This window comes from Buteo buteo, chromosome 11 (genome assembly GCF_964188355.1).
Source record: "Buteo buteo chromosome 11, bButBut1.hap1.1, whole genome shotgun sequence".
In the NCBI taxonomy this organism is placed as follows: Eukaryota; Metazoa; Chordata; class Aves; order Accipitriformes; family Accipitridae; genus Buteo; species Buteo buteo.
The window spans coordinates 37,864,224-37,878,269 of NC_134181.1; the positions used below are offsets into that span (position 1 = coordinate 37,864,224).

Sequence of the window (14,046 nt, forward strand, 5' to 3'; positions counted from 1 at the left end):
CGCGCCCGGCCGGCGAGGAGCTCTCTCCCACGGGTGCCGTGTCGCGCAGCGCCCGACCTCCCCCCCGGCCCCGTTCTCCTGCTGGGAGCCGGGCTCTGCCCACAGCCCCCCCCGGGGCTCCGCCGGGGCCGGCGGCAGGCTGACAGCGGCGCCGGCACACGTGGCTCGGGGCTGCGCACATGAGGTGGGACCTCCCCGCTCCCCCCCGCCCCGCTGCAGCAGGCGAGGCTGAATAAAGAGACGACGACGGTGCCCGGCGGAGCAGGCAGGAGCCGGGGGAAGAGGAGAGGGGGTAGAGCGCGGCGTGAGGACAGTTTTGGCTACGGGGAAGCGGGTCTGGGAGGAAGGCTCCTGCCATCACCCGAGGATGGCCGTTAGCAGAGGCTGGCTCGCAAATACTGGTACCCGGGATGGCAGAAGGCTTCTATTCAAGATCATCTTTGCGCTAGACATGAAGGGATACGGGCAGGCGGCTGATGCTGAGAAACCGAAGTTGCACTGCCGGGCGGATTTGCAGAAAAATCTACGGCCGTTTGGCAAATGAACGAAGCCCTCGGCAGTAACTGCGCCGGCAGGGAGGGGAGCTGGAGCCGCCAGCCCGCAGTCCCCACCAAGAAGAGCTGGCAGGGCACGACGTGGGCGACCCACGCAGCCAGCGGGAGCCGCAGCCCCTCCGAATGATGGGGAGAAGCCGACGGGTGTAGCCTCCCACCGGCTCGCAAACCGATACCGTCTCGGTAAGAGATGGCAGCTCGGCTTTCATCCTAACGCCAAAGGGAAGCCACGGCAGATGGCACAGGATCGGCTCCAAGGGAAGCGGTCCAGGCAAAAGCCGAGGGGAGCCGGGTTACGCTAGGGACAAGATGTGTTCACGTAAGTATTACCACTGACCTGCAACGTATCTCACACTGGCTAGAAAGAGGTTGTTTGATTTTAGCTTTTGTTTTCGAGATCTCGCAAAATGCAACGGGATTGCTGTAGATGACGGCAGGAGAAGAGCGCTCCCTGTTTAACGATCCTTTTGTGTCTTTCCTGCCCCCACTGAACGAAAAGCGGTGTTTAATTTTATGATACAGGTAATTGCCTTAAACGTGTACTGTAAGCAAACAGATTTCAGCCTTGGCCGCGCTTTATCGATCCTACAGAAAGATAGTAAACAGCAACGCCTAAAGCATCGCTTTCATAGCCTACGCTAATGTTTTAAACTTCCCTTTCAAATAACCGAGTCGCACACGACTTGGCAGCGCGCACTTAACGCCAGACACGGCCGCGCAGGAGGTCTTTACAGCAGTCGATCGCCTTAGCATTGTAACGCAGGGGAAGCGGATGTTATTTCTTCCCCCACCCCGAAGAACACACATTTGCAGGCGATCAAAGCTACGCTGCTGAAACCTCGCTGGGCTGCCAAAGGCTCCCGATTCCCCGGCAGCGGCGAGCCGGCTCCGCTCGGGCAGCGGGCGCGGCAGGCGGAGGAGCAGCGCTGACTAGCGGCCGTGCCGCCGCTCCCGGCCCGCTCCCTCCGGCTCCGGCAAGGCTTCGGGCTCCAAGACGGAGGTAAGGAGAAAGAGGCACCTGTCCCTTTTTCCTCAGAACGGCCCTGCTCGCATCTACGCCACCCAAGTTTTTATACAGGTCATCTAAAGGGCTGTTTCCTAGAGAGGACAGAGTAGTCATCTGGATTTAAGTGAGTAGAAGGCAAACTTAGTGGTAAGGGCTCTCTGCGGGGCACCTGCAAGCCCAAGGAGCAGTGGGAAGGCGTCTGCAGTCAGCCCGACCTTCCAGCATGCAGGGGCCAGGCAGGTAGAGATGGGGTGGAGAAGGCAGCAGCAGCAGAAAAATAACAACATCAGGTACCTATTGCGTTTCACGTTTAGCTGTGGTTTGAGTCACACTAGATTCACCCCAGGTACTTCAATTTTCAGTACAGCACACACCTCTACTACTACTCAGTACTCTCAGAAAATGACACTTAGGTAAATAAATACATGACCATCACAAAGATCAAGCAAAGAGCCTTAGGTCCAAGTCCAAGCTCAAAAATCCTCCAGACATGCAAAGTCAGCACCTGCACGTTATTTTTATAGTTAAAAAAAGGAACTAATTAGGCAGCTTTATAGCTTGCACACATTCTGATTAATTTGTAATGTGTTTCCTGAGGGTTTGGTACCCTTGAGATGTCATACAGCTAACACTTCTAACCCTAATGAAGCAGGACACCATTTTCCCAAAGGATTGAAGGCAGCTGAATCCCTCAAACCGCAGCTTGAATCAATATCAGAGCTGTCATAAGAGGATTCCACTATGAACTTCATGCCAATTTAGCATTACTACAATACCAAATATACTAAAAAGTTTTTATAATCAGTTCAATTTGCTGCAATTTAAAGAGAAGCGTTGAACCATGCAACTGCTAAAGTCTACTTTCACATCGCTCACTATAGTCCCTCCTTGTCTCATACACACCCAAGGTAATTCAGTACTGTCCTCAGAGGAATTGGTTGACCATCTCTCAATCTATTCCCACACATTGCTGAAATTATTGCAAGTTTGATTAAAGAAACAGATTAGAAGGAGCCTAACCCTGGTGTTCCATCTTTTGTGTAGAGTAAAAATAAGTTATTAGGTATAAATACTCAAGGTCCTGCTAAAGTATTTATAAACACGGGAATACTGAGATGCTAAGAATGTCAGTGGGAAGAGGGGAGAAAGTATAATATTTATTCCTCTAAGTATTTAAAATAACCTTAGGATCCTAACGTTCATTACTGTTTGTGACTTGCATACATAATAAACAGTACATACCCTAAGGTAAGTTTGAATTGCCTTGTTTCCAACACAACTCCAAGTAGGTAAGGTTGAACTTTTTATTCCTTCTTGAGGAAGCAAGACATCCCCTGTGCTTCCTACACCACAGAATAGAATCAAGGAGACCATGGGAAGAAAGCACTTCCTTAGCTCCAAGTACTCCCATTTAAGGGTAACTTTTTTTTAAACTGTTTCCTTAAAAAGCTTAATGACACAACCATGGGTGCTGTCTTGTAAGCCCAAACACATGGGTTCCTGAAAGACAGTTGATGAAACAGCCACATTATGAAGCAATTAATTATCAAAGATATTTGCGTGGTGGCCCAGAGCTGGATTCCAGGAAGATGAGTTTGAAGAGAAAACTGCAGAATCAAAAGGGCACAGATAAGAACTCAAAACTAGGAAAGAGGAGCAGGCAGCATCATGGCACCCTGTGTCCATAAATCTCTCACAGGCTCTTAGCCAATTCCCCAACTGCCAGCAGGGAAGCTAACCAAAAAGCCAGCAAGCATGCCAACCAGGCAGTCAGGCACCTAGCAAGATGCTGCTGTTGGAAGGAGATATTTCTAAGGTTCAGCCTCTGTCTAGTACAGGTGTGAAACATGGTACGTCCACAGTGACAGCTAGTGCTTCAGTGCTGGAGAAGAGAGGCAGGAGAAAAAGAATGTTCAGCAAAACTAACAGGCTTCAGAATACTGCCAAGTAAGCATCACTGTTACAGGGTTGTTTTGATTGTAATTTTTTTCTTTTTTTTGTTTTGATTTCTAAAAATATCTGCTAATTTAACTTAATAAGAACAGATATACCCAATTAGTATTCCCAAACATAATAAATTAAATGAAAACATCGGTTTATCTTTAGCCTTGACATTCAGAATGAAGAATCAATGAGCAGTACATCTCTTCTAGCACTTTCAAAGAACTAAAACCAGTTCTCATTCATACTGACTGAAAAGTCAAAATGTGTGGCAAGTGTTCATATGTTGAACAGTTACACAGAGCTTTAAAAAGCTTTAGGAAATAAGTGAACATGTTTGTAGACACACACACTTGCCTCCAAAATTAACATGTCTAAGGAACTCTTTGTCATTTTACATTGAACTAGATATATGCATATGTGTAAAATGCAGTATTTGACAGATTTTTTTTTTCTAAGTACAGTTTAAAGTAGGTAGATTGTCTTTAGCAGTTATTCCCATGAAGAACAACTATACATAAGGATCCCCCTAATTCTTTTCCCCAAAGCTTTTCTAGTTTATTAAAAGGAAGAGTAACAACACCGGCACACCTTTTCAAAGAGTTCTTGTAGTAGCAGTGAGCAGGAAATTGGAAAGCACCTGTCAGTTATTTGAAAGAATTATTTTCTGCTAGCATCAGAAACCAAAATAGTTTTCACTTAACCTTGAAGTGTATAGAGAATTTTGACAAGAGGTATTATAAAATCTAGTTTATCGCCTTAAAATAAAGGGAAAGATGCAAAACAGTGTTCCCAACTTCCATATCTACATTTCTCAGTATTTCATGTTTTACCCAAGAGTCCCAATATCTTTAGGCAGATAAGTTTCACATGGAAAACAAACAACAACAAAATCAACAATATAAAAACTGGGGTTCCCCAAGTCTCTAGTCCTCAGCTGTGGGGGAAGGACTGAAAAGCTGAATTGTAAGCAGCCAAAGTAAATAAAAACACCTGAATCAGGTTCTGAAATCTCAGTACTTCCGTTTAAAGCATAAGGTATGACATTAAACAGATACTAATGCAAGTCTTGTGAATCTAGAAGTTATACAGAAAGGAAAGCACATTAGCACAAGCCATCACTTTTCACAGCTATAAGCTTTTGCACTTCCTACATGAACTTAAGACTTTTGTAGTCTGCATTTAGCATGCTGTGAGTATCAATAGTTATTTTAGTACTAAATTAGACTTTTCCAAAGTAAGGTGTACTTCAGCTGGCCTTATTGAAGAGTCTTTCAGCACAACTTTTATAGTGATAAGAATTAGAAAAAAGAGAAAAAAATCAATTGTGACACATGCACAATAATGCAAGTGCAATATTAAGGCCAAGTGACTTTTATACTTTGGTCAGAATCAAAAGCAAAGGCAACTCAGTTCACAGGAATATTGTTGAATATATCTTTAAATAAGCCATTCATAGATACATGTGTATGGGGAAGCTTGATTCTTTAGGAACAGAAGGTACAAATTTTGAAACAATCTTATTTGAAAACAAAGAAGTTTCCAAAAGTGAGATCATAGTAGAAAGTAAGCAGCAAGAACTGGTCAGTTCTTTCTCAGCCTCACCAAACCAATTTGGCTCAAATCCAGAACAGAAAGAGGAAGGTCCAGTGAGATCCCACTCAAGCATAGTGAGGACAACTGATAAATACCTTTGCTAGGGACAGAAACATCCAGGCGGAGATAAACATTGGGTGGGGATACTACCTGGCACACAGAGATGAGCCACACAGCTCTAGCCCTTCTCAGCAAACTCAGTATTCCACAGGTGCACATACACTAAGCCCACACGGTTTAGGCATAAAGCATTTAGCTCTTAGTGACAGACGAGCCATTGCCAAATTTGTTTCTTCCTCCTGCCAAACGCTACCACTCTTTTTGTTTTTACTCATATACCAACTTCAATAGAAAAGCCCTCCTTTTTAATAAAGGAAAACCAAAGTCAGCTTGTTTATGCAGGTTTGGTTTGCTTTTAAATAGTTATCCTTTATAGCTACAACTTCAATACCAATTAGGAATATCAGTGAACCTGAAACATTAATCACAAAGAAGTTTACTTGTAATACAAACCAGCAAAAGCCAGCTACTTCCTCTCCAAAATACCCGTAATCCTTAATACCCACATGCAATTAAGACTCATAGAAAAACAGTCTTACCTTTTTCTTCGAAGAAAAATAATCAGGTACACAAAAGAACTGTTACAGAGGTTCCTTGTTTCATACGCTATGAGGATCTTCACTAGTAGTAAACCCCTAAATAAAACCTGAAGTTATTCTGTACAGCACAACTGCATGAGGCATCACAGAGCATGAAGCACGTATCAGTAGGTATGTTTATAAAGCTTAACTGCAATTGCCTGTTGCACCTTCTTAACAAACACTCCAACACCGCAGCATGTGACTGGAGCTGTAAAAGCAGTAAATCAGTTTCCTGCTTCTTTAACTGATTGACTAATTAAGACCATAATTGGTAAACTATTTACACATGGAGATAAGAACATCTGAATTTTGACTTTTCACACTGATTTTGTGAGCTTTTCTGTTTAAAGTAAATAGAAAATGTACGGTACTTTGAATTTTAATCAGTATTTCCAGTAACAAACATTCAAGCATTAGTTTTTTTCTGTTTTCACAGAGGGAGAGGAACACAGAAATTCATAACTTGTTCGACGAAGGCTCCTTGCTAGTACTCCAGAGCATACCATTCTGTCAAAAATCCAGGACCAAACCATTGTCTAAGATTCTTTTTTCTCTTCTTCTGGATTCACACAAAACAACCCCACATGGCTATATGCCCTACTATTTATTCATCTGGATTCTCATACTGATCTTGCAGAACGACGTGCAAGTACAACATAAGTCAAATTCAACTGTTCCTTCGCATCACATTTTATAAAATTCTAATATTAACTAAACAAACAGTAGCTTTCTGCACCAGTTCATAGAGCAGAGCAGTCTTACCATTTGACAATTAGCAGTATTGCCACTACCAGAAATACGAACTTATTGGAGAAAGAGAATAAATTAAAACTTTGTCTTCTTACTCCAACATACAGTACACAGTGAAACTCATGGAAGACATTGGAAGCAATTTTCAAATGGACCACATTTTTTTCCTGGAAGGCCAAATAGCTGACTTCAAGCCATTCAAAAGACACCATATTTGAGAACTATTTTTCCCTTTCTAGACTTACTCCATCTCCTCATTAATAACATCCTCTCACTAAGAAGTAGAAATCAGTTTCCAAATATTTAATTATAATTGGAAAAAGCTTACAAAATACAAAGTTTTATTGTACTTGGGACTACAGAAATGTATTACTTCAGATTTTCCATTTCCTTCAAATTAGAGACAAAGGAAGAAGCAAAACAAATGACGACAAAAACTAACAGATGTACAAACTAGTTTCACCAATTAAGCTTGAAATTCAGAAAGGATTTTGCCAAATAAATTTCAATGGCTGAACCTGGCAGATGCCATTCCCCACAGAAGTGCTGCATTCCTAGAATGAACTAATGCCCTTCAGTAATACAGAAAGTCAGTCACTTAGGCAAGGCGGGACTTATAAGAGACCAAGGATTAGCATCTCCGAACATTGGAGTAAGCTGAAACATTTTGGATCCTCTGTCAATTCAGAGCTCATCATGTTTTGCAGGGTCCGTACTGGGTTTGATGAAGACTCCCTCCATTGCTTTCCAATAGTTGTGATGATTAGCAGTAGGCATGCCATGAACTTCCCGTTGGCCTCTAATGGGATGGCCATACTGTTCCCCTGTTATTGAAAGGAACACCTCAGTTCCTACGTGCTTGAAGCGCACTGCATCCTCCCGCTCCCAGTAAGTCCCACTGCATTGCACAATCCATATATCGAGGTCATCTCCTTCGCCATCATCACCAAAGGCACTTACTTCCTGTTAGAGACACAAACTTCCTGAAGTGAAAATGTAAGCAAACACCACCAATACAGACACAAAAATATCAACCACAAAGTCAGCAGAGTTGAAAGGCAAGGATGGAGAGGAAAGAAAAACTGTTGTTGCATTGCTTTGCCAATAGTTATCAAATCCAGAAGCAGTAACTTTCTACCACCACAATCTGAACAAAAAGTGCCAACAAACTCCAACATGTAATCTGAGCAAAAAGTGCCAACAAACCCCAACATACATTACAAATGAAATGAAAGAGGACTTCAGCACAGACATCAGAACAATCCTTCTGAGAAAAAATTCAAAAGAAATGACACTAAGGCTGATGCAAATTTTCCCCACTCAAAAGAGTTCCTAACTGTAGACATTTAGTTTTGTAGTATGACCATCTTCATAGTTACCATTGCAACAGTTTTTTTCAGCATGTGTTTTCATCACAACGTCCCAACAATTTATCTTATTAAGTAATCATATTCCTTTTTTACTTAATTATACCAGGCTTACAATTGGGTCAAAAACTATTCTGGTTTACACTCTTTCTTCAGATAGACAGCTGAATAGCTCTTTAAAAAAAAATAAAGACAACCATTAAAGCAAATGAATTCCTGCTAAAACAAAAAAGTCAGAGATTAGATTTCATTATGCACCAAAAAAAATTCCAAGCATTTCTAGAAACCAGATAGGCTAAGCTCCAACTGTTTAGGACTCCAGATAACCTTTAATTCTTAAAAATCTTGTAACTAGAAGCGATGAACAACTTGAAAATAGAACTGCAATAGTTTGTATCTAGCAACCTAAAATTTTAGGGTCATGTTAATTCACATTTACGTAGTCCAAAAAGTGTAAAAGACAACATACTAGTTGAAAATCCAACTTCTGTTAAGAATATGAAATAAAAGTTTGTGTTCATAACTACATCATATTTCAATAGTGTCATAAGTTACAGTCCTATCAATCTCTGCGAAGTCATGCAAACTTTCCTTTCGCTTAGATACTGTGCAAACTCATAGCAAAACCAAAGAAACACAATGACAGTTGCTGAAGATTTTTACATTAATGACAATGTTATACAAATTGTCTAAACCGATAAATGAAAGCTGGGGGAAGGTTTTAGAGTCAATCTGTTCTTTAAATCATTTTTCTAAAATGCTATTTTCCATCACTTCTTTTGTTTTAATAACCAGATCACCTAGATACCCTACACAAAATTGGACCTTATTGCTTCAGCCACTTTACTCACTGTAAAAGACAAACTTTTTTCACAAAGAGTCAGGTTTTCCAATTTTTTAATGACCTGTCTACATAGCCTGAAGGAAGACTAAAAGGACTACTAAGGACAAACTTCCAACAAGTTTGCAGTATTTATTTTAAGTGAGATTTTCAATCTTGAGAAGCGTTTGTCCAAGGACAAGACTGGGACCTAATTACAGTTAGAAATCACACTCTTCTAGATATGTACAATACAATAAATAAATACTATTGTGAGAGCAGATTAATTTTTCCTGTGGAAGGAGGACAGATAAATAGGAATAGTGAATTAAAATAGGGATAGCGAGAAGATGACTGAGACCAATAGATTGGATCGCCAAGGAACTTGGATACAGGAATGCCTAGTGTTATAAGACATGATTAGTTGCCTTGCTCTAGAGCAATCTTCACAATGTTGAGGGAGGCACCAATGCCTTGAAAGTGCTAAACATTTCAGAACAGTCTTCCCAGTAGCAATGGTGCAGATTAAAAAAAAAAAATGCAGATTTTTTAAAACTACTATGAAATACCAGTACTGGTGCATATTAACTTTTAGCACTGTCGAGAAGATAAATACATTATTCAAAGATGCAGAAAAGAATATACTTGAACTCTGGATATGCATAGACATACTGTTTCTGGCAGCTTGTATGCAAGCCTGATTCTTCAAAAACATGAAAAACTGGAGAGAAGTACTGTCAGTAGCATGCACTATTTATACAAAAGCTTAAGATTTAAAACAACTCACTTGGTTATTGGAGAGCGGTGATGGGAAGTGATGAGTGTGTAAATTTTTTCCTGTGTTAACATGGGTAAGTCGTATAGCTTGCCCACATTTCACTGGTGTTCCGCGTTGGCAGCTGCCATCGCTCTTCCCACGAATCCGCCAGTAACTGTTGGCATCATCTGAAGCTTCAACTCCTGTCACTGACTGTTGCCCACTTCCTGTTTGAATAGAATTAAATGGCAGGAAACTTAACCCACTTCTCCAGCTCAAAAAGTCCTGAAAGAACTAAAGAAATCTGCTTTAACGTTCTCATGCCTTCATGTTTAAGAGATGCTTAATTCCCACAGTCTGCTTACTGACTGCAGTGGGAATGGAGGTACCAAATAATCTTTCAGATTGAAGAAGTTAAACATAGCATGTGTTAGTAGCTGCAAACTGTCAAAGTTCATGGTGAACACACGAGAAGAAAATCTGACCCATGATGGATACTACTCACACCAAAATACTACTCACTCAAAAATACTACCAAGTTTTTTGTGTCCCCAAACAAACCAGCACCCTCGCTGCCAGAACAGACGCTGGGAAGGTACTGCTGAGGCCCCGGACACAGAACAAGGCTCATCTCAGGGATGCGGGCAATGCATCCCTGTCACATCCCCACTCCGGGACCTGCAGAGCCCAGCCACAACATCTTTCTGTACCCCAGGCCTCAGCACCGTCCTCTCCCTGTCAGGCTGCCAGGTCTCCGGTGCACCCCACAACCCCATCCCTCGCCCGCTGCTCCCGCTGCACCAGGGACAAGAACCTCAGCAACCTCTAACCTTCCTCTTCCTCCTTCCCCGCCACCCCTCGCTGCCAGTCCCCCCGCCATTTTCCTGCCCCTCTCACCACCTGTCCCCCCAACGCTTCCCAGCTCCCGCCATTTTCCAGCCCCCCTCACGGCTCCCCGCCCGCCATTTCTCAGCCCCTCAGCACCGCTCCCACCCCAACCCGGCCCGGCCCTGCTCACCGGAGCCGTACTTGACCTCGTGCGAGTGGAGCCGCACGCTGTGGCGGGTGTTGAGCAGCTTCAGCACCGATCCGCAGGTAACAGCGCCCGGCGCCGGCTCCCTGCCGTGACACAGCCCGCGCAGCAGCGCCAGGAGCAGGAGCGGGAAGAGGCGGCAGCCGCCCCTCATCGCGCCGCAGCCCGGCCGGCACCGCCGCCACCCCGCCGCCCTCAGCGGAGCGCGCTTCCGCACCGCCTCCGCCGGCCCGGCCAATCGACCCGCGCCAGCACCGCGGACGGCCAATCCCCGCCCGCCCTCCGCTCGGCCTCGCTCCCGCATTGGGCCACGGCTTAGTGACCTCACCGCCGGGAACCCTACAGCGGGAGGAGCTCATTGGGCCAAAGGGAAAAAGGTGACCAATCAGAGCAAGCGGCGTGGCACCTCCCAGGGAAGGACGCGAAGGAGGACCGCGGCGCTTTTACCTCAGCGACGCCTCAGGCGGGTCCGCGGTGTGGGTCGGGCCCGCGGCCCCCGGGACGGGCCCCGTCGGCCGGGCCGGCGCCCATCGGGGCCCGCAGTGCTTCCATCCCCGGGTGCCTTTGCACCCGAGCCCGGAGCATTGTCACCCCCGGCTGCCGGGCACTCCAGCGGGCGATAGCCCTGAGCGCCCCGCCCCCCCCCGGGCCAGCGCTGACAGGATTCCTAGTGCTTCCCTCACTGGGAGTTTGGTTTATGTCGGAGGAGAGCAGGCCAGGTTTGTTACAGCAGCCCTCTCATCTAACATGTAGTCTGGGCTGTAAGAAAAAAGAGTACCTGGGTCACTCTGATTGTTAAGGGCCTTGGGAGAAAACATGCTGCAAGGACTGGTCAATCAGTTATCATCAGAGGCAGGGAAGAACAAATGTCTTAACAGTGAGAGCACTGTCAGACATTAACCAGCTCTAAGGTTACTAGCCAGGTAGGGGTAATGGTACAGATACAGCCTCAGAGAGCCAGAATTGGCACAAATAGGTCAATTGGCCCATGCTGTTGCATTCTTAGAGTTGGCGGGTGGCACGTTGAGGTCTGCTCCTCCCTGCAGTTCTGGCTCTTAAGTTGTGTAAATATGCACCCATTTTTTTTGGATTTACAGACAAATACGAGAATGTTGAAAAACAAAGGAAATTCATGGTAGTGAACTGTCTTGCATAATATACACCACTGGTACAGTCATTTCTGGATTATATTAGAGCTTCTGATGATAGGGCATAAATACTATACAAAGAAGAACTAACAATGGTTGCTGTATCATTAAGCTGTATCATCTTTGCTTTTGGATTTGGAAGTTCACCTTCTGTGATTCAGTCTCTTTTGTGAAGTTCTAACAAAGAGAGATTATTAAACTCTTCTGTATAGACAACTGCATAAATTAACATACCTACTGTCCTTCATTGCATAGTTTTGCAGACTGAAGAATTCCCCATTCCCCCCCCCCCCCCCCCCCCCAAAAATGCTTATCAATAGGAAGCAGCCATGGACAAAGGACACAGGAACTCCTCCATAGCCCATTACCTTTCGCCTCTTAAACTGCTTATTAGATTGACCTATGTATCACATCAGACAGTCTGGTGTGAGTCTCATGTAACACTCCCAGGAATACAAAGTAATTTAACAGAGCAAAAGCTTTTGACCTTCCTAGCAGCAAGTAAACAGGTAGAAGGGCACTTGGTATTCTGCACGTGCAACAGCAAAGAACAGCAACACTGCACTTTCTATTACAGGATCATTTAGAAAGCACATTAGTGTTGCTGGCTAGCGGAAACATCGTAAGATGCTCAGCTGACTATCTCTTCCACCAGTCCTGGATCTGCAAGGCTTTTTGCTACCCACGTGATACTGCTCAACTGAATGGTTAGTTTTCTTTATGCTGGCTTTGGCCCATTTTGTATAGCTATACCTACATCTAAGAAAAACCTCCAACTTTTAAAACGTCAGGCCTGCATTAAAACAAGCCCGAGTACTAAACTCAGTCACATACGTGCACATGTACATACACACACAGACTCGGTGTGTTTTTCTGAGGACTAAAAACTCACTTCCTACTGCCGGAAGTAGAAAAGTTTGCACAGAAAAGCAAAAGATCACCCATTGATAGTCAAATGCCATATTTCTATGTCATTCTAAGAAGCCTTGCTGTTCTAACTAAGACAACAGCTCGCATTTGCTGCTGTTGTTATAAATGGGGCAAAACCAGATGTCTGTGGTTGCCATTTTAGCCGTGGAAAATCAATCATATGGGGCTTTAGCTGGCACCTGTCTATCTTTCTGGGAGGTCGCTCAGTCTCAGTGCATTTAGTGCCATTTACATGGTGCTCCCTACAATGCTTTTCAGTTCTACTTTAGAAACATAATTGGGTTAGAACGGTTGCCAACAAAGAACCCCATCAATGCCAAACACCCGTGGCAATTAACAGCCACCTCATTGCTACAGGGCCCGCTATTGTTTCTAGTAGACTGCTGTAAGCTACAGGTGAAATTGCCTCAGAAATTATGTGACAGTGCACATTGGTAATGGAAACATCAGCTTTTTTGAAAGGTATCTCATTATGATTCTTGTTTACGCACATGAACAAAATAAGTGCTGTAAAAGGGGGAATGCAAAATGTAACTAGAATGCCTTCTACCTTCAATCACTTAACCCTGCAGTCCTTGTGCAAACTTGATTTTCAAGGATTTTGAAAATGCCTACCATTTCCACTCAGGTGCACCTGTAGGTATAACCTAGCCCTCCCTGAAAAACAGGTTTTAGTGGATTTGGCAGTGCCAAATGCTTTTAGCACACAGGAATGAGAAATCTGTGGCATAAGAAAATTTCAGAGGGCGTATGCTGGCCCAGAGCAACATATTATAGAAAAGGATTTTCCTTCTTTTCATATTAGCCTTTGTTAAACATGCTTTAAGCTTTCTGTTTGCTTTGCATGACAGAAGCAGTGACTGACAACTAAGGTAGCATAGCGGGCAACTCCTGGGCTTGGTCTACACCCCAAAAAGCACTGGTGCATCTTTGGGTATAGACACCCCTTGATTCATGCAGAATACTGCAGTAACATCACCTGGAGTCTTTCTCAGACTGTCAATAACCTTAGGCAAAACAGATAGGGCACAGTTCTGAAGATATTAGTATCCGATACAAAAAAACTCCACATGAGCTCTTCCACTGACTTTTCTCTGCATCTGGTCCTTTCTCTGATATCAGTAAAGATTAACTGTACTGAAATCAAGGGAGTAACAGTAGAGAATCAGGCCTGTAAACATTCTGTGTTTTTTTCTGTCTCCTTCTTTCACCCCACACTGATGAACTGATGGTTATAAACCTCACTTCAGATCAAACATTTGTATCCATTGGCATGCCTTACAACAGAGCTCTTCTAACTGTGACCCCTAAGTATAATACAAATAGTAAACAGTAGTAATAACAATAAAATGCTGTCACCCGGGGAGAAATCGAAATGACAAAAAAGATAGCTTGCCAAAAATTTATAGAATTACACAGTTTCTTATCACTCAGCCCAAGTTGTTTAAGGACTAGAGACCCAAAATCAGCTAGTCAGGTTTTTGCATTCAGTAGATATAATGT

The 14,046-nt window shown here is 43.8% G+C and overlaps 1 protein-coding gene across 1 annotated transcript; it reads right to left on the reverse strand.

Moving 5' to 3' along the window:
- Positions 1 to 6,329: 6,329 nt before the first annotated feature.
- On the reverse strand, positions 6,330 to 10,769 carry SDF2L1 (stromal cell derived factor 2 like 1). Its single transcript, XM_075041593.1, has 3 exons — positions 10,451 to 10,769; positions 9,463 to 9,659; positions 6,330 to 7,451 (listed from the first exon to the last, which is right to left on the reverse strand). The coding sequence occupies exons 1-3, from the start codon at positions 10,767 to 10,769 to the stop codon at positions 7,173 to 7,175; spliced, it is 795 nt and encodes a 264-aa protein (XP_074897694.1). The 3' UTR covers positions 6,330 to 7,172.
- Positions 10,770 to 14,046: the final 3,277 nt, after the last annotated feature.